At 36.9% G+C, this 27,866-nt stretch overlaps 1 protein-coding gene across 1 annotated transcript; it reads right to left on the bottom strand.

Annotated features, from left to right (window-relative positions):
• Positions 1 to 2,861: 2,861 nt before the first annotated feature.
• nudcd1 (NudC domain containing 1) lies at positions 2,862 to 27,700 on the bottom strand. Its single transcript, XM_060857121.1, has 10 exons — positions 27,456 to 27,700; positions 25,980 to 26,134; positions 23,128 to 23,316; positions 21,890 to 22,067; positions 19,430 to 19,618; positions 12,343 to 12,550; positions 11,167 to 11,311; positions 10,868 to 10,993; positions 5,803 to 5,962; positions 2,862 to 4,105 (listed from the first exon to the last, which is right to left on the bottom strand). Exons 1-10 carry the CDS (start codon positions 27,568 to 27,570, stop codon positions 3,819 to 3,821), a joined length of 1,752 nt encoding a protein of 583 aa, XP_060713104.1. The 5' UTR covers positions 27,571 to 27,700; the 3' UTR covers positions 2,862 to 3,818.
• Positions 27,701 to 27,866: the final 166 nt, after the last annotated feature.

Genomic DNA, 27,866 nt, shown 5'->3' with positions numbered 1-27,866 from the left:
CCTATATTTCCATATAATTCCCATAAATTCCTGTAAATTCCCATAAATTCCCGTAAAGTTTCCAATTTTGAATATTTCCAAAATTCCCCGGATTAAGTTCCCGTGGAACTTAACCCTAATCCAGAGCGACTTATATCTCATTTTATACAACTAAGCAATTGGGGTTAAGGGCCTTGCTCAGGGGCCCAGCATTGGCCCCTTTCAACTTTTCAAACTTTCCAACACCTTAACCACTAGGCTACAACATCCCCACAACATGAAGCAATGGAGCAGTTACTCTTAGAGTATAAGCCATTTATCATTTAATCCTATTTTTATTATTCTATAACCTCCATACTTTTAGTACCAGTTTATAGTTACATTGAATGAAAGTTTGCTCCTAATTCCATTCATATTAAAGCACGTATAAACCACGGTATGTTACCATCATCTCCATTTCTTTCTTACTCATGCTACAAAGTTCTGCAAAGGAAGTACACAATTGTCTAGAACATCATTATGTGCAGCAGATTTACAATTTCCCTTCACTGGATCTAAGAGCCCCAAATCTGTGCACAAAACAACAACATAGTTTGCCAAGTTTGCTGTGAAAAAAATGAGCTGTCTGTACAGAATGTCAACCTTAACCATACTGAACATCTTTGGGATGAACTCTAATGCCATCGGAGTCCTAGGCCTTCTTGCCAGACATCAGTGCCTCTCCTTAGCAATCAAAATCTAGTGGAAAAGTTTCACAGAAGAGTAGCTATTATTATTATTATTATTATTATTATTATTATTATTATTATTATTATTATTATTATAAACAGCAAAAGGTTTATTAATCTGGTTTGGTATGTTCAACAAGTGCATAGGTTAATCTTTTGGTCATATAGCATATTTAATATACTCTATTATCTATTTATTTAGTCCAGCAATTTGTATCTACTGATTCACATAATTCAGTTTAATGAAGCTTAAATATGAATGAAATTCCTTACACATATAGCTCTATATAGATCATTATACATACTTAAATCCTGCACATAGACAGATGTGAAGAGAAATTATTATTATTTTTTTTTAAATGGCCAAAGTCAAGGAATGTGTTTACCAGTGAGTTTTTAAGAGGTTCAAGAAGATGAGGCTCAAGAGGAAAATTGCTGTTGAAAGTACTTTGCTATGTGAACCTCTTCCATCTCAGATAAAGCTCTCCGTGAATGCCCATCTTTGACTGAAACCCTATTTGCACTTGCAGTCTCAAGTGGATTGCTGCTATTCTAAAAAACAATGAACACCTTCTGGCCAATCAGATTCCTAAATTCAGTGCCAGTGTGATATAAATGTTGCTTGACACTTGACACTAATCGCAATAATTTAAAATGGGTTCATTCTTTTGCAATCGAGAATCCCTGATGTCAGCTGTAAACTGGATTAAAGTAACAGGATTGCATTGAACTGCTTACACATATGTCAGAGAGAGAAGACAGAAAGCCTAAGATCTGAACCATTAACACACATGTCAACAATCAGTGAAAGAAAATGGTAGCAATTCTAGCACTTGCTCCAATGTTCCACCATCTCTCAGGGTACAAGGATGCATCAAGACTCTTCTCTGTTTTGGCACCAAGGTGGTAGAACGAACTTCGCAAAAACGTCCAAACGGCTAAGTCACTGACGGTCTTCAAACGATGAATAAAGACCTACCTCTCCCAGAAGTACTAAAAATAGCACTTAAAAACACTATTTTTGAGCCTCTTGCTTAAAAACGACATGATCAATTTAAAATGAGCACATCTTAAAAATTACAACGTGTATTTGAATAATTCTGGTGTTTAGAATGTCAGAAGGTCAGAGTAAGAGGTTATTTTTTGCTTCTAGTTCTGTGGGTTTTGGTCACAAAAGCCACTTGGTGCTGGAATTGTGTTTTGTTTAGATGGAAATGCTCTTTGGAGTCTTATAACTGAGCTTCTTCCTGTTCTTAAGCTATGCTGCATGTGTACATTCATTCAGGCTTTTGTATGCTTAAGAAAGGATTTATTATTTCTTTCATGGCTCGCCTGAAGGGGATAAATAATATCAACCAACCTTGCTGTCCATGTGTTATCTCTACTTGCTATTGTCTTAGTCCATGTCCTTGTGAACTAGGATCAGGATGTAATAATTGATACAGAAGTGATTTGAAGTGCCTAGGTTGCTCTGGAATAAGACGTCTGCCAAAGGCCGTAAATGTAAAAAATTGTGTCTGTGTACTAAATAAAATGTATTAAATAACGTACAACAGGAAATATCAGCAAGATTACAAAATCATAAATAAATGTGCACAATAAGTTTTTTTAAATGCTCACAGGTTGATATTTGAAATTTTTGAAATTAAATAACCATTACAAATCCTACTGATTTTAGACAGTTTGTCATCTAAAGAAAACACATAATCCGCTGAACCGAGTGAACAGGTGTAGCGCAGTCTCTGTTACGTAGCTGGAGCTGACTGCAGGTGACGCAATCCCTAGAACTCTGTTAAATCTTCCATCATCACACATTACAGTGTGACAAATGGAACATCCATATAGCAAAGGTTAATTTGATTTCAGCTCAAACAGCACTCTCCTGTGTGCATAATGGGAGCGATCCAGCTCGAACATTTTACCATGCCTGCCAGTCTGTCTTTGAGACATCTGCTGTTCCATTTTAAAGTGCAGCTTAACCCCAGGTGTTCACTATGTCATTACGCTACACACAGATGAGCAATTCGACCTTTGCGACAGGTTCCCACTTTCAAATAACGGAAACTCGTACTGTTGCTTGGGGTGCTAACAGAAATGGCATATTTGCACTATATCACGATACAATGTCTTTCACTTCATTCCAATAGGAGCAGATTTCATTCATTTTATTTATTTATTTATTTATATTTTTTTACAAAATGACACACACATACAGAATATCATTTTAAACTAAACAACCCTTGAGTCAAAATGACCACAGACGGTCGACTGAAAAAAGAACGGAGTAAAACAAATTTAAAGGAATGGCTTGGGTACATATCAAGTCCACCACTTATGCCAATTCAGCTTACTAGCGTACATATGGTGCCTAAATTTTGCACTGGAGTTATTAGGCTAATGTCACTAACAAGAATTATACTATAAAAATATAATTAGCAACAACTATGCAAGCTACCTGGTATAACTGCCTCCTAAAACTTTGTCGATCAGGGGTAAAATTCCTTGCTCTCAAAAATCTTGAGAGCAAATAACATGACTCTAAACAGATGAGACATCCTGAGCACAGAATAAGCACATACTTATCTGTTCCCTTTAAAGGAGGTAATGAATGATATGTGTTTATATGTATGAACAACATGCCACAATCATAATGTTTTAAACTGAGGTTGCTAAGCAACAGCTAATTTTGTCATCCAGTCATCCAGTGTTTCTTGATTCATTGAAAAACCTTTTTTCTCTGCATCAAGACGACAACCCACCAGTTGGCAGTCTGTTTCTGGGCACTGTGTGATTCTGCTAACTATGTAATGTATAAACAAATAAAAGCACATCACTTTGTTTTTAACCAATTTGAACATTTTGCTAATAAATCATCAGCCCAATGTAGTGAACATAAACACTGAATTACTGATCATGGATCAATCTGTGTAAAAGCATCAGCTTATATTTGATGTAGTTAAACACATGAAGGATGTTAGTTAATATCTATTTCATTAGCTAACAAGCAGCTCCAGTAGCACACAATATTTAGACACCATTTGCTTATTGAACTTAAGTGGAAAACAGGTACACTTGATTCATTCACCTCATATCTCCCATACAGCCATTTCTTCAGTTATTCACCTTGAGGATGAACATATTTTTGGATGTTAGAATGAACAGTCTTTCATTAGTAGCCCTGAAGCCCAGCACAGGATCGTTAGACTCCAGACTGGCTACCTGTTGCTTGGCAATCTGGCCAATCTGGCGGCCTTGTTTGCGATTGAAGAGAACCGTGTCCACGGCTGCCGGCTGCCGGTAGATGAAAACTCGCCTTACGCACTCTGCTAGAGCCGCATACGAGAAATTGGGAGCGCATGTCGCAAACTTTTTATCCCTCTTCGAAGCCTGCACATAACCTAAGACAAAGCAGAAAAAAAAGGAGTTATGATGAGCGTGGCTAAAAACACACATCAGTAAATTATGCATGCAATTAGAGTGTAATTTAGTGAGCTTAACCATGGTGATTCGCAACAAGCCTGAAGCTGATGCTTAAAACTAATTACTGTTAATAACATAAGTGTACAAGCCTTAGTACATTATGACAGAGTTATCGTCCCCATCCTGAAGACTTATTTGTGACAGACATAGACAAGAGACCTCAAAAATGCTACTTGTTTCTCCATGCAACACGTTGTTATTATACTGCAACACTACTGCATACACGTGTTACTTTTAGTTACTTTTGCCCCAATGGCTTTTGAAATGGAACAATAAAGAAACTGTACTAGTGTTCTAAAAGGTAAAAAAAAAATAAAAAATCTCTCAAGTGTCCAGATCTGACCTGAAAAAAAATCTTTATAAGAGTTAGAATAGAGACATCAGGATGAATGTGATGACAAGAATCTAAAAGATGAAAAAAAGAGGTTGGAGGCAGTTAAAGTAAAGGGAGTAAAAGTTAATTTATTCATTTAGTTATAACTGCTTTATTGTGGTCAGAGCCTATTACAGGAACAATGAAGACCAAAAGAAAGAACACACGCACATGCACATGCGCACTCCCACGCTCGTGCACACTAATTCACACACTCACACATGCGCGCTTGCAGCAGAACTGATTTGCTAAGACCATTAATAAGTTTCTAAAATGTAGTATAGTCCAAATTAGATAAAAATAGGATGTATTAATGATGCGTGAGCTTCACGCTGGCATCAAAATCTCACAGAATGGTCCATGCTGAAGCCAACAGTAACGTGCCAGCTTTCACTGTTCATAACCCAGAAGTACTAAAATTCCTGCAATGAGGACAACTTAACAGACATCAGATCACCTTAGAATCAGTACTTTTGGGTGATTTCAGGATTATATATTAAGGTGAAGCGTACCTACCTAAAGTTACATTCTAGTGATTAATACACGTTTGTAAAGCCCAGATGTCATAGCAACGCTGTTGAACATCTTTAACTGCAGCATATTCTGGGAAATGTTGTTGGCACACCTAGGAAGAGCAGGACAGGCAGGCTGCCTATTGCTTCAGCAAACACTGCTGTTTGATGTGCAGGGGATGTCAACAGAGGATTTTCAGGGAGGAGAGCCATCTTTGGCTTCTGAGGGATCAAATACCCTGTAATATTGGATGTCAGCACAGGGATTGTGTGTGTGTGTGTTTCGTGTCTATTTTTTAAAAAGTGATATAGATTTTTATTAACATAAAAAAGTTATTTATCTGAAGCCTACAGACAGGCTGTGGTGAAAGACAATTTATCTGCATTAAAGAGGTCTTTTATTTTAAGAAACACATTAGCAAATGATCTCTGGAAAATTGTCCGTAGTGTGTGATTGAGTGAGTGAATGAGAGAGTGTGTGTGTGCCCTGCGATGGGTTGGCACTCCGTCCAGGGTGTATCCTGCCTTGATGCCCGATGACACCCAAGATAGGCACAGGCTCCCCGTGACCCGAGGTAGTTCGGATAAGCGGTAGAAAATGAGTGAGTGAGAGAGTATTAGCAAATGTAGTCAGAGGGGCAGAAATATCACCGCTATCATTTAAAACATCCAGTCCAACAGCAGCTAATAGAGTACTAGAAGATTAAAGAGGGTTCATGATGGGACTAACCCAGTGCGTTGAAAGTGGCGATGTGTTCCCACAAAGCATCTGGCTGCTCGGGATGCGGCTGCCACAGCAAGGCGTCGACATCATGCCGGAGACAGAAAGCTGGCATTTCAGTTGGATTTATTTCTACAGTAAAAAGGTACTGGTGGCTGCCGAGGTTCACCTAATGAAACAAAAACAAGAATTTTAGAATCATTTCAGCATCATTTAAGAATCTATTTCAAAAATTTCAGACGAATTTTAAAGTATACATTTGATTGAAATTCATCCAGATAATAATATTGCCTTAGTACAGTTACAGTTTCAGGTTCCATGTTTATGATGAAACAATGTGTAATTTAGGGTACATTTCATAGATAAATAAAAAGTATAATCTATATAAAATATATATGAAAATATAAATGTTATATGTTTTGACATCTTTTTATAAAATATAAAACTAACTCACTAAAATCATGTTTTTATTTAGTCTGCTTTTAACCTTTAAATCTTTTTTATTTATATAATATGCTTTTATTTAGTCTGCTTTTACCCTTTAAACCTTTTTCATTGGATATATTTTTATTTTGTCTATTCTCTAAAGTAGCTTCAAAGTCCTTTTGTTGCTTTGTTCTTTGCCACAAGAAATAAACAGGAGCTTCATGGATTCAGTTTGTAGTCAGATATCAACTTTCAAAATGCCCGTGATTCTTCTAGAAGCCGACTTGACAAATGCGAAAGAGAACCATATTTCACTGCGGTGTAGAAAAATATAGATAGTTGAAACTCAAATGGTTAAAGGTTTTCCTTGGCTAACGTACCAATCAGTTTATAGACACTTGTGTGACGTGACATGACATCTTATTGCACTTTCTTTTACACATTTCGATGTCAGAAATTCAGTAGAACATTACAATACTTAAAAAAAATTAAATGTGTATTACATGCTGGATTTCTTAGTCAACATTCAAGTACATAATAACTGATGAAATGTAGCCAGTACAGAAATCTATGCTCAGCCTGTGATATAAATGAGAACAGAAGGGCAGCTCCACTCCATGGTTTAATTATGGAGATCAGATGAAGGTGTGGATGCGACTGACTCTTCTGAAAGCCAGTATCCATGGCGTCAGATCCGATTTCTAAAGAACAATAGGGCAAATAATAAAACCTCTCTTTTTATATATAAAAAGCCTTTAAGCATTATTTCCATTGGTTCCTTCTAAACTTCGAGTGTCTGTTAATAAGTAGTTATGAAACAGCAACGTTATAATCCACATGCCACAATTTTCCTTTATAAACTGAGATTGTTCTGTCCTCAGTAATATCCCAAACACTTCACTAGAAGCTCATTAAAAGAAAGAGGATAAGTCGTTCCTCTTGCTAATACACACGCAATCAGGGTTTAATGAAACATCCTTCACCTTTATCAGAAAGCAGGGAAGAAACTTAAAATACCAAGTTTCCCAAAGACTGAAGTTAAATATCAAACCCTTTTACTCAACTACGAGCTGTCTCAACTCCATTCAAGAGGCCAGGTGTGAGTCATAAAGGTGACACACTGTTACACACTCATGAGTTCAATTGGAGAACCTGAAGACCGTTCAGCTCTGTTCCTGCACTCTGCTGAGGGATACAAATGTACAATCAGAGTGCTCCAGGAAAAGCCCCAGGGGCAGCTTCTCTGGTGCCACCGAGGACTTTTTTAAAGCTTAATGATAATAGCAAGCGCACTCGTGAAAAGGTCAGCATGTTTCCATCACGCCTCAAAGAGCACAATTTAGTATGCTGGAGGGAAGCTTTCGGCACAGAGAAAAGACAAACAAAAGGAAGAAATAAGTAGTTCTTCCACAAGAAATCCACAAAAAGAGGCTCTGATGGACATGGGCACATACAGGGTTCAATATTTCGTTAGCAATAAAAAACCCTGATTTGAACAGTACCTGCACGTACATATAAATCATTCGTAAAGTGATGATTAAGTATTTAAGTATCAAAACACATGAGATGAGATGATATTAAAGTTACTTTGTCTTTATAGGAAGTACAGTTGTAGACTGCTGAAGACTAATTTGTATACCTATCCTGCAAGAAATTAACTTGTCTAAAGTTAATTTAAAAGAAACATGCTTAATGAAAATCTTTCATACAGTAGACGTGCCAGCATTGCTAACAAGAATACTCTAGCATATGATGTTGCAAAAACGAAAGACTGCATCTAATACAGCATCTAATACTACTAAGCTGTGGGAAAATAATCAGTGATGAGAAATGTGATGACTTTTTTCCCCACTTTAAAAGCTCACCCCAAGGTATTTAGTCCCACTAATATCACAGCAATCAGCAAACGATTACATTGAAGAGCTGTATGTCGTACGTTTATTCTTATATCGAAGGGCGCATCTGCATAACAGCCCTTGAGGCAAATACTGCAGTTGTTACTTTAATACGCTCCCATTTCTATAGTAAGCCCTTATGTAAATCTGTGATTTCCCTTGGAACTGCCTTCAGAGTAGCTGTTATAGAAAAACAATACCTTCTGACCAATCAGAATTGAGAATTCAACATTGTTGCAGTGTACACAGAAACTGAACCACATTTATTGGTTTATTTTCCACTCCAAGACATTTTCCATCATTTCTATACATGCAGTATCCAGGATTGTAGATAAGATGCAGATTAATATGTGAACCAGAAGCAGCTTTCAGCCACAACGTGTCCTACTGTTTTTCATCCGTGTGAGAGTTTGAGCACATGTACTTGAAACTCGCTTCCGGAAGGAACACTAATAGGACTTAATGTAATAATGTTAAATTAAAGTTTCGTAACTCAAAGAGAAAAAGTCCTTCAATGAAACCACTGGGTTTGGGAAATTAGCCAGTGCCTTAAACAAAACATTACTAAAACCTTCCTGGGATCTAGAACTTTCTTACCCTGAGTCACAAATATATAAACACTTATACAATGTGTGAGTGTGAAAAGACTCATAAAACATGCCAGCTGATTTACTAACAGCTTCTACAGAGGACTGCATCCATCAAAAAGCAACACAGCATGTAGTGTCAGTTTTGTGATTTAATGAATGTGCAACACAGGGCGTTTTTGCAGTGAGTCACGTTGCACCCGCTATGCAATTAACTAAGCATGAAAGCTTCCTTTCAGATTTACGTGTCACATCATTCATGTAATTCTTTATTTTAATCACCCACAACATGCCTGTTAATGGTTTCACAACTTATCTGACTGTGCATGTTAATCAGTATTAGTAATTATTTGAGATGTTAGTAAATCAGAGCCTCTATGTACTGATTTATTTACTAAAGATCCAACATTCACTGCATTATATTACCGATGCACCTGGAGTTTATGTAATGCAAATGATTGGGTTTTAAGTATAGATGAGTCATAGCAGTTAAAAATCCCAAATGCATCTCTTTGTAAAAAGCACTGCAATCCTTTGTTTATCACAACTCCTGCTATATGGAAAGGGCACTAAAGCACAAATTGCTGTGATGTTGCCAATGACGTCATGTGCCTTCAGCTGGGAAACGATTTGTAATAATAATAAAATTCTCTGACATTAACACTCAATAATTTGTCACAGCATTTCCAGATGATTTTTTTGGAGAGTCATTGTATTTATCTTCATTATTGACATGCTACTTGGACAGACGGCAGAACAAACACACGTAAAAGCAAACGTGTAAATGGGTCAGCTATAGAAGGCTAATAAAATAAATCCCTAATAGAGTTGTTAGGGTCTGTCCCATATATACTCTCACGTCTGGACTCACTACAAGCTCATGCAAATAAACTAAAATACTTGGAGATTTAACATCTAGGTGGTCTAACATCCAGCTCACCATGAAGCAGACTTACTGACAGCGGCCCAGATTGAATTTTTTCCAATAACCCTGAAGTTTTATTTCACGTTCACAAATTCTACAGCAACTTGTCAATAATTACACAAGTGCATTATGTTATAAAACATACACCTTAAAAGAGAGAAAAAAAATACACCTTAAAGATAAAAAAAAGAAGAACCTTCCATAGCAGTAAAACTGGTTTTTACAAAGCTGACACTAGAGACGCCTTCCATAAATCTCGGCAACATGAGCACAAGAGTCTGCTGGCAACTAGATGTGGACAAGTTCAAAGATGTAACAGAGTTAAGAAAAGTTGAGCTTTATGTAAATATAGAATGAAGACAGTACTGTAGAGTGCATGTGATATGTGGCAAAGCGAACACGCTGCTTCTCCTTCATCTCATGTGATATAATGCCTTGCAGATTTTATATACAAACACCAAATCCTCCTCCAGAATACTTCATTTTAGTGGCAAGAAAACTGATTTAGAACGTTATTTCCACCACCCACATAGTGACGGCTTGTGTGAACATAGCTTTAGTCCTGTGAATGAGCTGTTCCTATAGAAACAATAAGGAGAGCATTAATATAAACCTATGATTTTGAATAACGTGTGGCATACAGTCAGATCTGCTGCTAAGGATTCTTAATTAACCAGATCAAATTTGAAAATTCAACAGTTTTGTGTTTGTTTTTTAATTTTTTTTTGTGGTGCTGAATGTTAATACCGATATAGCTACTTCTAAGAGATAGATATCACTATAGTATAAATTCTTTGCTTGCTAGCTTCTATAAATCTTGCTAGTATCTATAGTTAATTTGAGGATGAAGTATTGCATCTGCTTTTTGCACTTGTTTAAACAAAAGAAAAATATTCTGTGGTTCTGTAGCCAGACAAAGCTGAAAAAACCTCAGATTTTTTAAGTGTATCCTTGAGACTACTAGCGTTAATATTACCTGAGATTTGCAGTTCTAAAGGTCCCTCTTGAGACTGGATTTGTGCCCATCTTGTGCCTTATTGTTAGGCAGCCAGGAGAATAAGGAACGCTTAGGTAACCAATGACGCAAGACAGTGTTTGTTTTGTTAAAACTTTTGAAACCATGGATTCGTTTTTTAATCGGTTTTTCTTACTGTTGTTTTCACTGAGCTTTTATACCGAGTGCTTCAGATAAACACTCAGCGTATTGATCAATTGTGTGTGGAGTCCATGTACTGACTCACCACATGGGTGGGCTTCAAGGTGGCACCATCAAACCGCATTAATGTTGAATTGTCGTCAGGAAAGAGATCACAGTCCTCCAGTTCCTGAGCGTTACACGGAGGCTTATCTTTGTCCGGGTTAGCATTCTGAAAAGACAGTGTAGAATATAAGAGGAAGAAGAAGGGTTTGAATATATAAAGTAAAAGATGAGAATATGAAAATGAAAGAATACACAGAGCATGAAAATGAAAATATAAAGAAGGAAGTAGCGAAATAATAGTAATAGTTTGGATAATGAGTGAAAGAGAGGAAGACGGACCAGTTCTTCAGCAGTGAGGTAACTGAGTCTCTGATGCAGCTGTGCAGCCTGTTCTTCGTCCACAATATACTGTCCTCTCTTATCACCCAAAACCAGCTCAGACCAGAGCGGCCCCTCACTCCGCTTCTGCAGATGTACTTCCAAACTGGGTATACATACACACACACACACACACACACACACACACACACACACACACACACACACATAAGAACGAACACAGGCCGTACACTTTATCTCACTCTTCTATAGACTGAAGCCACAAACAGCCTGACTGATTCGAATAAGTCGTGATCATTTACCGTACATTTCCTCAGTGTGTTTTGATTATTTTACCTTATTTTCTCATTTATTATTATACCGTGTTTTCAATTTAAATTTAATTCATATTTTCATGAACAAAGCTTCAAAAGTTTTGGGTCTAATAGAGTAAAAGTCTGAAGTTTTCGCTTGTTCCAGAAAAATATAAAAATGTATAGCTTCGTTTTGGAGGATGTTTTGGCCATGTTAGACTTTATCCACAGATATGTATTTAAGTGAGTTATGGAAAACCCATCAAGAGTAACTTTAGACTCAGGATGTTGTTTTGGTCATTTGTTATTAAAAAAAAAAAAATGAAAATCTCCCATATAATATTCCCTCAGTTCTGTAACAAAGAAGGTTTTGAGTTTGTATATCTTTGCAGAGGTGCTTAGTTAGCATTGTTTAAAGGAGTCTCCACTGTGAGATTGAAAATTTTGCCAACACATGAACATTTAATGTGACAAGCTACATTTTTGTCTTATTAACTACAGTAGAGATATAAAGAGAGGTTGGTGAGACAATAAATGTTTGTTGCTGTTAAAATGTAAGAGGAAACAGGAACAGAGGAGTTTTACAATAAAATATTTCAACTTTACACTTTCTGCCCTGTTTGTTCAATGTGTATGTTTAAAAAAAGAAAAAGAAAGCGCCGAACAGAGTTTTAGGTTGATTGTGTCCTAAGTCTGTGACCTAGTTGTATTCATTGATAAAGACTTGAAAGCACTTTTATATGTCGTTCTGGATAAGGACGTCTGCCAAATGCCGGAAATGTAAATGTAAGGTTTCCTTCCTTGTGTATAGTATTGGATAGTGTAATCTGATTTAATCTAACAGGGCAGCTTTGGAAAAAATCTAGCTCCTAGAATTTCGCACCTTTTGTCATCTTTAATGGTCCAAACACTGGCCTCAGGGTCCACGGGAGCAAAAAGCTGACCCTGCAACAGAGGTGCATAGTCTTTCACACCCACACACACATTGTCCACCAACAGCTTGAAGCGGATGTCATCTTTCGTTGTGTCCTCGGGCAAACGAACGCACACCGTGACGTCTTCTTCAGTCTGCTGCCAAAAGTAGATGGGTGCTAAAGGTATAAAAATAAAAGGCTTATGAAAACCAAATATTAGAAAAGAGTTTTTTTATTATTATTTCACTTGCTGAAAAATAATAAGCCCGTAGTCTTAGCAGAGCGCTCAAGGATCAGAAGAAACAAATGAACAAAAGATTTCATTATGATGCTTTACCTTGAGGATGCATATTATCCTGTGCAATGTCCTATTGAGGTTCCTTTGTTTAAAATGATTCATTTAAATCAAAAGAGGGAAAAAATAACAAAAAAAAACAATGAGCACATCTTTGTATGCTCTCCATTCCTCACTCAAGTACTTACTTCCTTTTCATGGCTGCAAAGTGGCCTGGGCAGATCCATGATCTCACATCTGTTTCATTCATTTACAAATTACGAACGAGAATTTCAATGGCGAGTTATTTTGTATCTCAAAACAAAAATACAACGGTGTCATTCAGTTCATCAAAATTATAGAGAAATCTATACTGTAGGTCTATGAGGATTATTTGAAATGGACTTGGTATAGTAATGATACATCTTTTGGGCACCGGTCTGTTTTTCCTTTTAGAAGAGTTTGCTTCTTTCATTATAGCCCAAAACACAAGGGTTTTTTCAAATTACGAAAAAGGTAACAAGAAAAAAAGAAAAAAAAAGGAGTTGAAATAAAGAATTGATTGTTGACGCTTTCTCTCTCACACTCGCTCTCTCACGCACACAAAACCGTAATACTGAAATTAGAACAATTTTTCTCTACAGTGAACATGAGGATGTGGCTTTCTACAGAAATTGTAAGGGGCTTCATTATGAGCTTTTGTTGATGAGCTGCTAATCCGAGTCCTGATCTCTGTCTCAGCTTGGTGACTAAAAAAGAGAAGAGGCTAATGCTCTACCTGAACATTAGTTGTGTGGGTGTAATGCTTGTGTGTCTGTTCAAAGCAACAACCCTTGTTCTCTCTCTCTCTCTCTACATGTGCTGTAAATGAGCATCCCCTCTCCTCTGTGTGTGTATGTATGAAAATAAGCAGGTTTTTTTTTTGTTACTGCGACTGGCTACTCTGACACAAGTTGCCTAATGCATCTCGGAGGCGCTCACAGAGACTCTCAAGTCTTTTCATAAAGCTCCAAATAACAAACTCACGCTGTGAATTTTGAATGATCCATTAGCCTCAGCACATCAAAGCAAATGTTCAACAGCAGAACACTGTCAGCTCTTAGCTGGGTTTCTATTCAGTATGCAGAAGGTCTGGACTGATCAGTGGAAGATGACCAAAGAAAAGGGTCATGTCATGCAATGAATGTCTGCATTTACGTCATTTCCAGTCCTAAATTGATTAAAGATAGCTTTGGTAAGCACGCATCATTGATGACCCTTTCTTTCATGGTCTAGAAAACCTTTTCATGAGTAATGCCTCGAGAGAGAAAAAACTATTTAAAAAATACATTTTTTTCTCTAAAGAAAAGTACAGCAAAATGAAATTCCATTTAGATAATAAAAACCTCCCAGATGCAGATTGCACAAAATCTGTTTCCCCTTTAAAAAATAATACAGTCTATTAAGCTTGTAAATCTCTGTTAGGGAACCTTTAGTCTAAATTAAATATCTTTGGACTGATCACAAATGTGTGTGCAAAGAAATGCAGCATGGCATCTAAGCAAAAGGAAAGTGTAGAGTAAAAAATATAGACAGTGACATTCAGGAAAATGTTGAATGAGGAGCATAATAGTATGGTGCAGAGGAGGAAGAGGAGGAAGAAGAAGAACAGCAACAACAACAAGAATGAGAACAACAACAACAACAGCTTGGTGGTCCTGGGGCTCTAATTTGAGCCACCACTTCCAACAAGACATATAGATCAGATAGATAGTAACATTGCAGCAAGGATTGAGCTGCAGGGTAAAGGAGTACCACAAAAAGTACCAAAAGTAGTTCAGCAAAGCAGAAAAGGGAAAGAAGGACAGTAGGGAAGTGGTAGAAAAGAGGGAGGGACTCTTTGTAGAACATCTGAAGCTGTTGCCTCAATGCGTTGTGAGAAGATGCCAACTAAATGTGGTCTCTTAGGACAACAACCTCCTGATCAATACACAATTTACAGAATTTATCTGACTGTAGAAAGGACATTATTCATAATAACACTCTCTTGTGTTTATAATAATTTATAATCACACCCTCCAGTGTCACCTTTTGAGTCTGGTTCCTCTCAAGGTTTCTCCCTCTTCCATCTAAAGGAGTTTTTCCTCACCACAGTCACCACAGACTTGTTCATTAGGGATAAATACAAACGTATTTAAATATTCATTCATTCATTCATTCATCTTCTACCGCTTATCCGAACTATCTCGGGTCACAGGGAGCCTGTGCCTATCTCAGGCGTCATTGGGCATCAAGGCAGGATACACCCTGGACGGAGTGGCCGTATTTAAATATGTCTAATATTAATCTGGAACATTTGTATTATATTAATCTTTGTATAATAAACTTTTTTGTACTATATTTCTTATGTTCTGTAAAGCTGCTTTGAGACCAGCTAAAAGTGCAATACAAACAAAATTGAACTAAAAAATTACATTTATTCTCTATTAGTAGAGAAGCAGGGGTTGTAAAAATGTAAAAAAATGTACATACATATATATATATATATATATATATATATATATATATATATATATATATATATATACATACACACACACACACACACACACACACGAGTGTAAAACGTGAGCTGTATATGAAGTGGGAACATCAAGTGTAGGGAAAAAAAACCTTGAGCCTTGTTTCTTGTTACACAAATTGTGGCAGATCATTCCAAGGTAGAAGCCACTTAATGTTAATATGGCTGTCTGTAAGAAGCCATTAAATCTGAACAGGAAAGCACTGATGTGTGTGAAAAGTTGTATTAAAAAATATAAAACAGTTTCAAAATTTTAAGCAAAAACACCTTTTTGCTTAGCCTAATTTTTGCTCAACACTCAGCATATGGAACTGTATGAACATGATGTGATTCCTGACTTAAAAAAACATAAGCCTCGGCTAATTTTTTTTTTTTTTTTACCCCAAAGTGCACATGTACTCTCTATACATTTTCTCCTTATTTAGTGTTCCTTGGATGTTTTCCTTGCTGTTTAATCACATTTCAGTCCACTAAACCAGCCCCAGACAGAAACAATATACTGTACATGAATATACAAAAAAAATTAGGGTTCAGATTAAGCACTGCTAAAGTTTAAACACTCCTGCTGAGCGAATTAGCTAATTAGCTAACCTTGCATGGGTGCTATTGATATAAATAAGATGAGTGGTATAATAAGATAATTTGTTAACTACAGTACTCGGAATACTCCATTGAGTAAAAAAAAAAAAAGGGTTATATAATTACGGATACTAATTAGGGAATACTCAATTTTAAAAAAATAAAAATGAAATTAAAAAAACAATTTTAAAAAAGGTGCTGCATTTACCTAATCCTGTTCTGATACTGAAATTCTTGCCATCAGTCTTAAGAAAACTCAGTGATCTCAAGTCCAATCCTTTGGCTTATAATCTCTCTTTATAACCATGATGAGCAGAAAAGTATCAAAAGGCACAAAAAGCATTTCCTCTTGGGGTTGAGAGTGATTATTTGAGTTACTATACACTTCCTGTCAGCTCATTCATTCTGATCCTTCTCCTCTGATCTCTCCCCCTTTAACAAGGTTCTTCAGCCTGCAGAAATTCCATACACATTTCTTTTCTCACCATTCTTTGTGAACTCTAGTGACTTTGTTGTGTGAAAATCTCAGGAACTCAGCAGTTTCTGAAATATTCAAACCAGTGCAACAACCATGCAACGGTTAGTCACGGAGTTAACACCCTTTCCCCCATTCTGATGTTTGATGTGGACATTACCTGAAGTTCTTGACGTGTATCTGAAAGATTTTAAACAATGAGGTGCTGCCAGAAAATTGCCTGTCTGGATAACTGCATGAATGTGCAGGTGAACAGATGATCCTAATAAAGTGGATGGTGAGTGTACAGCGATTAACAATACGCCGCACATATACAGTTAAATGACAATGCTTCCTTGACATATAAACATCCAATACATTTGACCAACTTTAACACTTTTTAACCAGTACCCGGAAATCGGCTTAGCGGACAATTTCAATTGGCATAAACTAATTATTTTATAGCCGAAAATCTGATATAAAACAAGTCAGGACACTGTTAATCTAACAGATAATCTTACACAGAATTTTAGTGGTTAAAAAAAAGATACTTATATAAACACACACTTGGGGAAATGGGTTTGATTTAACCATTTACTTCAAATACAGTATATAAAGATTTGTGTGGAAAATAAAATAATATTTTCATATTTTTAAATATTTAATAATACTTTTTATAATATTTTAATAATAATAAAATGTATATTTTTTTTAACTTTACTATGACTATATTGTCCTTAGTAAGAAAGGGTAAAACAAAAATACTTATGAAAGTAGACACTCAAGAATTGAAGAATTGTAGCTTTTCTATATCAGATATTATCTACAACTGTGGAGTGTGACATGACATTCAAAAAAATTCAAAGCTAAACATGGACTGTAAACACTGTTACTGTGCTACATTCAAGCTGGACTTTATCTGGTGTTTCATGCATGGTGGAAATTCACACTTTCATTTAACACGCACATATACAAGAACATCCCCAGAGCTGAACGAACTGATACTGCTTGTGTCCAGCTGGACCTTCATCAACATGAAGGTGTTATTTTAACATCATAGGTGTTAATGTAACTCTGGGGGATTTATCTTGCTGCAGAGATTAGGTTTTTGTCTAATAATTCTTTTCTGCTCTTAGAATTATTACCTAACATGCTGCACATCCACCTTAACTGAACACGCTCATGCTTCACGTTCCATGTTTTGATAAAGAGGGATGTGTTTTTTGTTTTCCACAGAATTCCAAGAATGACTGTTGGAAGCGTTTTTTTTTCTCTCTATCGGCAGGTATGAATGTAGAGTGATATTTATAAAGGCTTGACGGAAGAATACAGGTTAAATAAAGCTTAGCAAAAAGCTTTTTTCTTTTTACCCTTTCTGTAGTGTGTCGAATCATGTTTGTGTCGAATCATGGCATGATTTCTTCTCTAGTTTCTATGGAGACCAGTTCAAGGACACTTAGCACATCTATGTTTCTTCAAGTTCAATTTTAGTCCCATAAAATTTGGGGCATTCGTAATGGTTTGTTTAACATTTATAAGTTACAGAGATACTGAAATTTAGTTTCAGGTCATCGCTTGCCGTGCGCAAATAAGTACCGTAGATTTCGAAATTCTTATGCAATTTTTTATGAACTTGTCCGCCCACTCAGAAACGGGCCACCTGATGAAAGAGTGGCTTCTTAATGACAGAGGATACCACAGACAAATTTGAGACTAGTTTTAGTTTTTCTCTAACATTTATGAAAGCCGTTTGGGGAATGAGCCCTGACTTGAGGGTTAATTAGTGTGAAGTGTGAAGGTCCTGCTGCCAAATGCAGGCTTTGTTCTGCAAAGATAAATCTTCACTTAGACAAGTTATGCGCAATTAAATTGAATCGAAGACTTTCCTTTTCAACAATATATAAAATGTGGTCACCCAAATATGGATGAAAACAAATGTTTTAAACTCATGGTATCTTAAGTATGTAACTTAGTGATCCAGCATTAATGTATTCAATGTTAGAGATTTAAGCACTTATGTACATCGCTCTGGATAAGGGCGTCTGCCAAATGCTGTAAATGTAAATGTAAATGGATGAGGTTCCCTTCTGGGTCTGGTTCCTCCCAAGGTTTCTCATCTCAGGAACCATCACTTTTCTTTGCCACCCTAGCCTCAGGCTTGCTCATTAGGGATAAAAATTAGAAATAAATAGTAACTTAATTTAAATAAAAAAATTGAAAAAAATGTATTATTATTATTAATTTAATAAAAAAATAATTGTATTCTATTTCTATACTTTTGTAAAGCTGCTTTGAGACAATGTCAGTTGTTGAGAGTCCAAAAAAAAAGAAAAGAATTGAAATGGTCTTAATTATATTTTACAACTTCCCCCGAAAGCATTCACACACACCAGTGATTGTTTCTCTAATATATTTAAAATATATTAATTCATAAATATTTATTTATTTTTGCTCAATTTATTCAGTCTTTTCACAAGATTAAAATGATTTATTTACGTATTTAAATGTTCTCTGAATAAAAACTGAAGAAATGATAATACAGACACACCGGTGTTAAACTAAACTCTACCTGCGTATTACTGCACAGTAAACATTTCTAAATATATAAAGATTTTATTTACAATTAGAGAGTGAATAGTTATCAATTAAGCAGTTTTGCATTTTTTTTTCCTTTTCAAATAATTCCAAAAGTCATCTAAATAAGTTGTTAAGAGACTGATGTGGCTTCAGGTGACTGACACACATTATATTGTAAATGGTTACACAAGCATAATTTAAACATTAAAAAGTGATGTTCAGTAACTCAAAAGAACACCAGCCCCATAGTGCTGCAATCTAAAGAGCCATCTAAGTCTAAACAGCTGGAGTCTTCTCTGTGATTTATTACGTTTTCCTCTCTCGGCTCAGTGGGAGTGATGAGAATGTTGTGAGAAGTTGCCATTAGGAGGAGAAAAAAGCATCGAAAGCCTCACCTCTGTGTTCAGTGTTATGCAACAGAGTGATGACATTTACATCAATATTTATAGGGTTTAACACACTTATTCTTCCCAACACCTCAGTTAAAGGCTCAGCGTGTCATCAAAGTGTCAACCATTTCTCACAATGTTATCATGGCATGTAACACAATGACTCACACAATACAGTCAGATTACCAGATAAGTACACTAGAAAGTTTTTTTTTTTACTGACCGCTGTTTTCCACCTCCATGTCTTCAGGTGGTTTTTCCTCCAGTGGTACGCCATCTACCTGTGTAAAGGTGAAGGGTTTTTCTGATGCCACCATCACCCCTTTCCCCTGAGGCTCCACAGCAGTGTAGTGAGGTACTGACTTGCCCTTCATCAACCTCCTTTTCCTCACTTCATACTTCTTTTCTTCACCTGCACAAATAGGATTGGAACTTGTCTCAATTCTGTTGTGAGTTGCTATGAATTAAAACCAAGCCCAAAAGACACACACACACACACACACACACACACACACACACATATATATATATATATATACAGTCACACCTACTTATACACATGCACACATATATATACACATACATACACACACACCATTCACATCTACACATACACACACACAAATATACATTCACACCTACATATACACCTTCACACATACATATACACATACATACGCAAGCATACACACACACATACATACATACATATTCACATACATACACAAACACAAGCGTACACACACATCATGTTCACACGTTCACATTCTACATGTTCACGTTCTACACACACCACTATACATTCACACCTACATACTGTATACACACACCCGCACACACAAATGTACATACATACGCACACACTCACCCGCAAACACAAATACACTTGTGTTTTCAACTAAAATAATTCTTGTTTGCACAATTCTTGTTTGCAACTAAAATAATTCTTGTTTGCACAATTCTTGTTTGCAACTAAAATAAATAAGTGATTTAATCCTGACTACATATTCAATGTAGAACTCATTGCTAGTTATACTATATGAAGCCAGGACACAATTTCCATTAGTAAATCTCCTTTATATCATCGCTGTCGGGCGGAAACCTCGTATGTCCAGATTTGGTCAATTTCATATTTTTTCACATATCGATGCTATTGGTCAGTCCCCACGTGGGTCTGTTATTTTTACAAGTTATTAACCAATCTAAAGTCTTGAAAATAACTTGAGCGCAAATCTCATAACTCCATTGGACACTTCAACTGTCCACCTCTTCCTCACTCCGCGGGAGAGCTTCGCGGCATATTTCTCCTCAAGAAGAGTCGCAACGAATCAACACGTCTTCTGAGGTAAATGTCTTCAAAACACTGGGCTCAAAGAAAAAAAAATCTTGACCCCCGCTAGTTCTGGTGCTCGTCTGAGGACAGGAATGTAGAGCAAGACAATCCACTGCAACGCGGACTAAACCCTGTGCACTGCAGATAAGGTACGTGTTTTTTTAATTTCCTGAAAAATAACGGTTTTGGAGATACAAGGATTCCGCCCGACAGCGACGATATGCAAATCTCAGGCGCTGTCATGGGATATAAACATTTTTTTCCTGAAAAGATGACTGGATTTCCCTAAATGCGCCAAAGATTTATGAATAGTTTCGTTCATATCCAGTTTGATAAATGAAGCCTATTACTAACCCTACACTTCTCTGAGCCTGTCAGTCTCCATAAAAGAGACAATCTCATTGTTGGCAAACAGTTTTAAAATCAAGGCGTTAGAAACTGTTTAGTATTGTATTCCCATCATATAACAAAACACTGTGCATTTTATAACATTAAATCTTACTGTATTGAACATTGCACTAGTGGCTGCTTTCTGAGGTAAAACTGAGGTAAAAATTTACCTGGTTCTTTTTTACAAGAGCTCAACATATCCAAGATATCCTAAAGATAGCAGTGATGTTTGGGTTAATTATTAATGGTGCTTGCAAAGCAACATTCTTACTATTGTGCCGGACAAAAATTTGGCGCGTAACTTGTCCCGCAGCTTTTGTCCTAGACCCATGAATGACGTGTCAAATCGACCGGCTCATTGAGGAGAGGTGTGCTATGACTTTTATAAGCGATCCGAGTACCGGTACTTCCGGTACCGGGTCTCAAAATGGCCTTTTTTCCCCATAGACTCCCATTATAAATTTTGGGGGTTTATAACTCGGCAAGCTATCGAACTATCTACACCAAACTCGGCCTTCCGGTTGTGCCGCAGCCCCGCCCCCAAAATATGCAAAATCAAAAAACTTTTTACAACATGGACATGTGACATATCAAAACACTCACAACAATGAGGGGAACTTCCTCACGTGTATTTTGATGACATCACGTGATGTCACATGATGTCACGTGAAAATAAAAACTTAGCACAACATGCTCGTCTCGACTAGCCTACGGGATTTGCCACGTGCAAGCACCATTCACATTTTCTTCAGGAAATGTACGTTCTAGTTAATCACTATTATTCTGTCTTTACACACCTACAGACTAGGAAATCCAGTAAAACTGCATGTACTCATCTAGACACATTAAACCCTGAGGTCTGGTACATTTTATTAGAAGATAGCTTTGTAATTCTAGTCGAAATTCTACTGGTTTAGGAAGTTAAGTCAATAATCAACTCTGAATCATCATCATGCTCACCAGCAGAGTTATCTACAGTCACCCATTCGATGGTGGTGGAAAATCCACTGCCTTTGGTATCATCTGGATCTTTTTGGATACGTAGCAGCAGCAGCTCGAACGTTTGAACCCCTGCCTGGACGTGGGAAACGCTGTTCAGGATGGTGAAAGGCTCCCCGAGAGATTCGCTGAACATGGGCTTGTTTCAGGAAGAGAAAAAATCATCATATGATCAGAACCATATTTAGAAAATGATTTAAAAGAATAACAGAACGATTTTTTTTAATGCCCTGAAAATACTACAAATGCATAACACAACTCATGCGGCTTTGCTCGCATACACAAAACTCATGTTCCTAAAAATCTGCATTTTAATTCAATTATTTCATGAAAATGTTTTACAGTTAAAATTAAACGGTCATTTGTAACAAGTAGTGATGCTGCAAGTTTATATTAGTATAACACAAGTGCCAATATATTTTAAATTAAGTAGCTTCAGCACACAGTCGGCCACCGAGCCATTTTACTGCCAAATATTTATTTAGTCCTTCTTTGAATCGGCTCTCATATTAATCCAAAATGAAAGAGGTGGCTCAGCGTTAGACATGTATGTACACAGAGGAACATGACTGCTGAGCTCAAAGCTGATCATGAGTTAATAATATGAACATAAACGCATTTAGATATACATATAAATGTTATACATGCGTTTCAGAAACCTATAAAAATTTTACGTATAGAGTTCACGTGTGTGTGTTTGTGTGTGTGTGTGTGTGTGTGTGTGTGTGTGTGTGTGTGTGAGAGAGAGAGAAGTGAATATATTTCTAGAGTATATTTTTACCAACATTTAATTGTAATAAATAATAATCATCATCATCCTCATCTATGTTGTACCTTTTATTCATCAAGTAAAAACCAGAAATAAAGAAATTATAGAGGAAAATGAATATTAGCAATAATAATAGGGAATAAATAACAATAGCAGAAAGAAAGAAATAGTAACAGTATAAAAAAATGAGTAAAAATAGATAAAAGCATGTGAAAATTAATTTAACCCTTTTTCAAGCATAGACATGAGACGCTGTATATAAACTGCTTTTAAAAACACTTTCTGTGTAAATTAGCTTAGACATTAAGAAGCATGTTAGAAAAATGGCATCTTGAGAAGCTTCTGTCTCCTTTAAAAGGTTGCTTTAATAACAGGAAGTAAGCTAAACAGCCAGGAATTATTAATATTTCATCATAGCTTTCTCTCTTACTTCCCACTTTAGATGAGAGCTCTCTCCTCTCTTGCTGGTGTGTAACAGGGTCAGAGATCCGGCCCCGTCTGAGAGGGCGGCCCAGGTAGCAGAGGTCAGACTCAGAGAGGAGCAAAGCCTTTCCAAATCAAGTGAGCTGGGGTCAGAGGTCAACCGAAACACCTCTCGAGGTTTCCCCAGTGCCGTGTCCTAGAGAGAGAGAGAGAGAGAGAGAGAGAGAGAGAGATGTTTATAATATCGTTCGCTCTCAAGGGTTGAGTTCAGTACTTGCATGAGTGTAACGTGCACTAATCCCCATCTACTACACTTCAAACTCGCAGTGTGAGAGGGGATTATCATGGTGCTAGTGTCAAACAGCACAAGCTCTTCCTCACAGGCCTGCAGTTATGAATCTGGATATAATCACGGATTATTGTTTCATCTTACTTAAATTTTGTATCATGACATTCTGTCCTGTTGCTAGGCACCCCAGCAGCCAATCAGGTTTTGAGGTTTCATGACTCATTGTGGTACCCAGTGTGTTGATTTGTATGAAATTACAAAAAAAATGTGCATCCCAGAACAAGCTCACAGAGCTTTCACAGAAACTCATCACTCTAACATTGGCTGACGAACAGCGCGAGACAAGGGCCAGCGCGAGACAAGGGCCAGCGCGAGACAAGGGCCAGCGCGAGACAAGGGACAGCGCGAGACAAGGGACAGCTAGATAAACAAACACAGCCCTGTAATAGTTTTCGCGTATAAAGATGCTTTGTACTGTAAACACATGTAGAACGTTTCCAGTCTGTTGTGCAAAACAGTTTGCAGCAGCAATTAAAAATGTGCTGTGCAAAAACTGCAGACTGACATCACGGACACTGATCAGCTAATCTGTAATCATTAGCACATTATCACAAGCTTACGGCAACCACACGAGACTCCTGAACTAACATAAAGTGGCGGGATTCTGTAAACATTTTTTTTACTGATTCAGCAGATTTTAAATTTAAATTAAATTTCAGACAGACATTCAAAAGAAGCCCATTTCACAAAGTAAATCCTTATAAATGGATTAAAATCATCGGAGTCTCCAGCGTCAGTGCTCCAGTTTTAGCAGTTTTTACAAATCAATCTCAAAATTGATGAAAACACTTAGCTTTAGAAGTAAAGGATTCATAGATACCAAAAGCAGAACATTTATTACAGCTTACAAACTGTAGAGACATGTGACTGTGACTTCATAATTCTGTTTTTCTCTTTACAAAAAAGGTCATCTTGAAAAATGAGCTCAATTTACCTGATGATCATTAATCACACCGTGATCACAGTGATCAATGTGAAAAGGAAGAAAAAATAGCTGCGTGGAGGCACTGAGCTTCAGTCAACATGAAATTTCCTATATTATCTAAAGCTCCACAACTTTCTCCTTTTCACCTTTTGGTTCGGTTTTCTCCATTCATTCACTGTTCACTGTGTAAATTAAAGCCTGTTCAGAGCTCCAAATGAACATAAACTCAGCTCCAGAGAGATGATTAGTGCGTAATTACAGCATTCAGGATAATTTCCCACTGTTGGGCATTAAAGCATGAAAAATGCACAAGAAAATCAATGCTATTAAATATTATAGAGTTCTGAACTCAGCTGCTCCGCATTAAACGACTGAAATTTGTATTTTATACTAATGACATTCATACGAATACATGTACTAATAAAACAGACACATAATTTTGGTACGTTTGTGTGATGTTCAAAATGCTCAGACAAACATACTTTATTCTAAAAGGACACAGGAATAAAAAAATCCAATCTGAAATTGCACCTTAGATACAGACAGAAATGAAGTAGTTACGCAAAGATCTGACCGCTCAATTGTGTCCAAATCAACAACAATTAAATCAACACATACTGAATGACTAAAGTGTGTGCGCCACCTAGTGCTAGCACAAAATAACACCATAAACTGGTCAAATATAATCAGGTCAAAACGATGAGTACAGGATGCCAAAATCTCTCAACATAAAACAAGTTTAAACAGTTTACTTAGAATGATCCTCATTGTCCTGCTAATAAGGTGACTAGGGAAGTGAGAATATATGTACAGTATATACTGTGTACACACACATGTTAATGAGATTATATCCAATTATTCACAGGAACTACTGCACTGTTACATACTGTTTTGAGTACAGTATTTATATTAATTGTTATAGAAAATAAATATAATCGGATTTTATACATTATGTATTTTGGATGTTTACACGAGTTATTAATTATTTTGGTTCATATATCAAAAGGGAACTTTTGGGGAAAATGTTTCATTGTTTTCAGATTATTTACATATATACTGTAATTCTTATTATTAATATTATTATCGGACATCTTTGATAGAGGCTCATAATAAGAAAATAGTGTTTAATAGTGATCGATTTAAAAAGAACATGTCTATCTATCTATCTATCTATCTATCTATCTATCTATCTATCTATCTATCTATCTATCACCATTAAATAGAGAAGGTAAGCAATGCTTTGCTATATTCAGTGTCCATTGGGAAAGACTGTGTAATTGTTCACTCGATTATATAACATACTGAACCCTACTCATTGTTACTCATGAACCTAACTGAACCCCTGTTTACCTCCAACCCTCCCTCCCTCCCTCCCTCCCTCCCTCCACCAATCAATCAATCAGAAGCTCAGATTTGCACGGCTGAGCTATTTGCTCAAAAGTATTTTTTAAGGTGAATTTTTACTAAAAACAAAGAAGAAAAAAAAGCTTTTACATCTAATTCATGATAAATCCTGCACAGATCAATAGCAGGTTGATCTTAATGCTGATATTTACGGTCATTAGATAGTGTTTAAGAGACTCACCAGCGTGACCTTCATATTGAGCACTCTTCCCTTGCAGTCAATGAAGTAAACACTCTCTTCATCCCAGGGATCAGAGTGGAGGTAATTGTACATGCCGAAAGCCTTCATGTGGTCCAGAGTGTACTGACTGTCTTTCAGTTTCACCTCCGCCACCACTGGAAGAGACAGAGAGAAAGCCAAGATTTCACATTAATAATAATATTATGAGGATAAAATTAACATTATAATGTTAAAGCTATGAAAACATCAATGATATTTTATAATAAGATTAAAGTTATTAGTCAATATTATCCACTAAGCCAAGCTTTCTGCAGGTTCTGCATAATACAGTATGTTTCCTTTTTGTTACTGAGGTTTAGGCTTACATTTAGGTGTAGGCAAGTGTGTGTGTGTGTGTGTGTGTGTGTGTGTGTGTGTGTAACTGGTCATCACTCCAACATTTTATTTGTCAGGCTCATATTCCGCTTGATAAATAATAAGCAAACAATTTAAACATTCTTTGAAAAAAGAAAAAGAAAGAAAAGTGATTTGTCAAATAAACAAAATGTTGTTCTTTCTAAGTTTAGAATTCAAAGGAATCTGCGAGATGAGTTCCTCTTGCCACTTACACTGACTTCTTTTTCATCTCTCTCTCTTATCCTACATAGAGACCCTAGAGCCTGAATCTCAGGGGCAGAGAACACCCTGGATAGGGTGCCAGACCATCACAGGGCAAAATCACATACACACTTAGACACAAGGGGCAATTAAGAGATGCCAAACAGCATACAACACATCAGCAAATGTTCTTGGATCGAATGAAGAAATCCCTGAGGAAAAGGTTCACACACACACCACACACCCACACCCACGCACCACACACTCACTCACTTACACACTCGCTCACTCTATTACGCACACTCACTCACTCACACACACACGCTCGCTCGCTCGCTCGCTCACTCACTCACACACACACACGCTCACTCACACACGCTCGTTCACTCACTCACACACTCACTCACACACGCTCGTTCACTCACTCACACACACTTACACACACACACGCTCACTCACACTCACTCACTCACTCACACTCACTCACTTACACACACACGCTCACTCACTCACTCCCTCACTCACACTTACACACACACACTGACTCACTCATTTACTTACACACACACTCACTCACTCACACTCACTCACTCACTCATTTACTTACACACACTCACTCACTCACTCACACACACGCTCACTCACACTTACACACACACACACTCACTCACTCACACTTACACACACACTCACTCACTCACTCACTCACTTACACACACACACACCAGTGGCAGGAATCAAACCCTGGAAGTACCTTCTCACCACTTAGCACTAGAAGAAACTGCAAAATTTCATCAGCTACAAAGACAAGCTCTGGTTTGATGCTGATCACATTAAGCGTTTAACTCTGACAGACAATATGATGTATTTTCATCTCACCTGCATCCAGATCCACATTATAACATGGAATGGAGTCTAAAGACAATCTGTAACTTTCAAAGCCGGGATCCAGCAGATCTCTGTTCACTTTCAGAGAACAATTCGGATTCGCCATATTCGTATTTATCAACAATACAATTAAACTATCGTGGGGGGGAAATTAATACAAATCTAGTGCTATATATCTAACTGTACATTGACGTACAACTAAAACTCATGCTTCCGGTGGGAGCTTTCTAGACGGACCGCTAGCTCACGCTATGAATCCTGGGAAATGTAGTGCGTTCCTACAGGGACGCGTGCATTTAAAGCTCATTAAAACCCCATTGTAGCTTTTTGAAATGAAAAGGAATATCAAACTTTGTTAAAGAAGTATGCAAATTATTACAAGTTTGCGAATCTTATACATTA

This window comes from Tachysurus vachellii, chromosome 21 (assembly GCF_030014155.1).
Source record: "Tachysurus vachellii isolate PV-2020 chromosome 21, HZAU_Pvac_v1, whole genome shotgun sequence".
NCBI classification, from domain to species: Eukaryota; Metazoa; Chordata; class Actinopteri; order Siluriformes; family Bagridae; genus Tachysurus; species Tachysurus vachellii.
Note: the sequence above shows the minus strand (reverse complement) of the source record. Positions and strands in the feature narration are given on the sequence as shown.

Bases quoted from the DNA above. Each gene is read 5' to 3' on its own strand.
- nudcd1 (XM_060857121.1), bottom strand. From the start codon at position 27,570: ATGGCGAATCCGAATTGTTCTCTGAAAGTGAACAGAGATCTGCTGGAT. The intron at 11,312-12,342 runs GTGCGAAATTCT...ATGTATACCCAG, and splicing joins ACCATTAAAGATGACAAAAG to TTTGGAAGTACATCTGCAGA. The intron at 5,963-10,867 runs GTGAGTCAGTAC...TTGTTTCATTAG, and splicing joins CCTTGAAGCCCACCCATGTG to GTGAACCTCGGCAGCCACCA.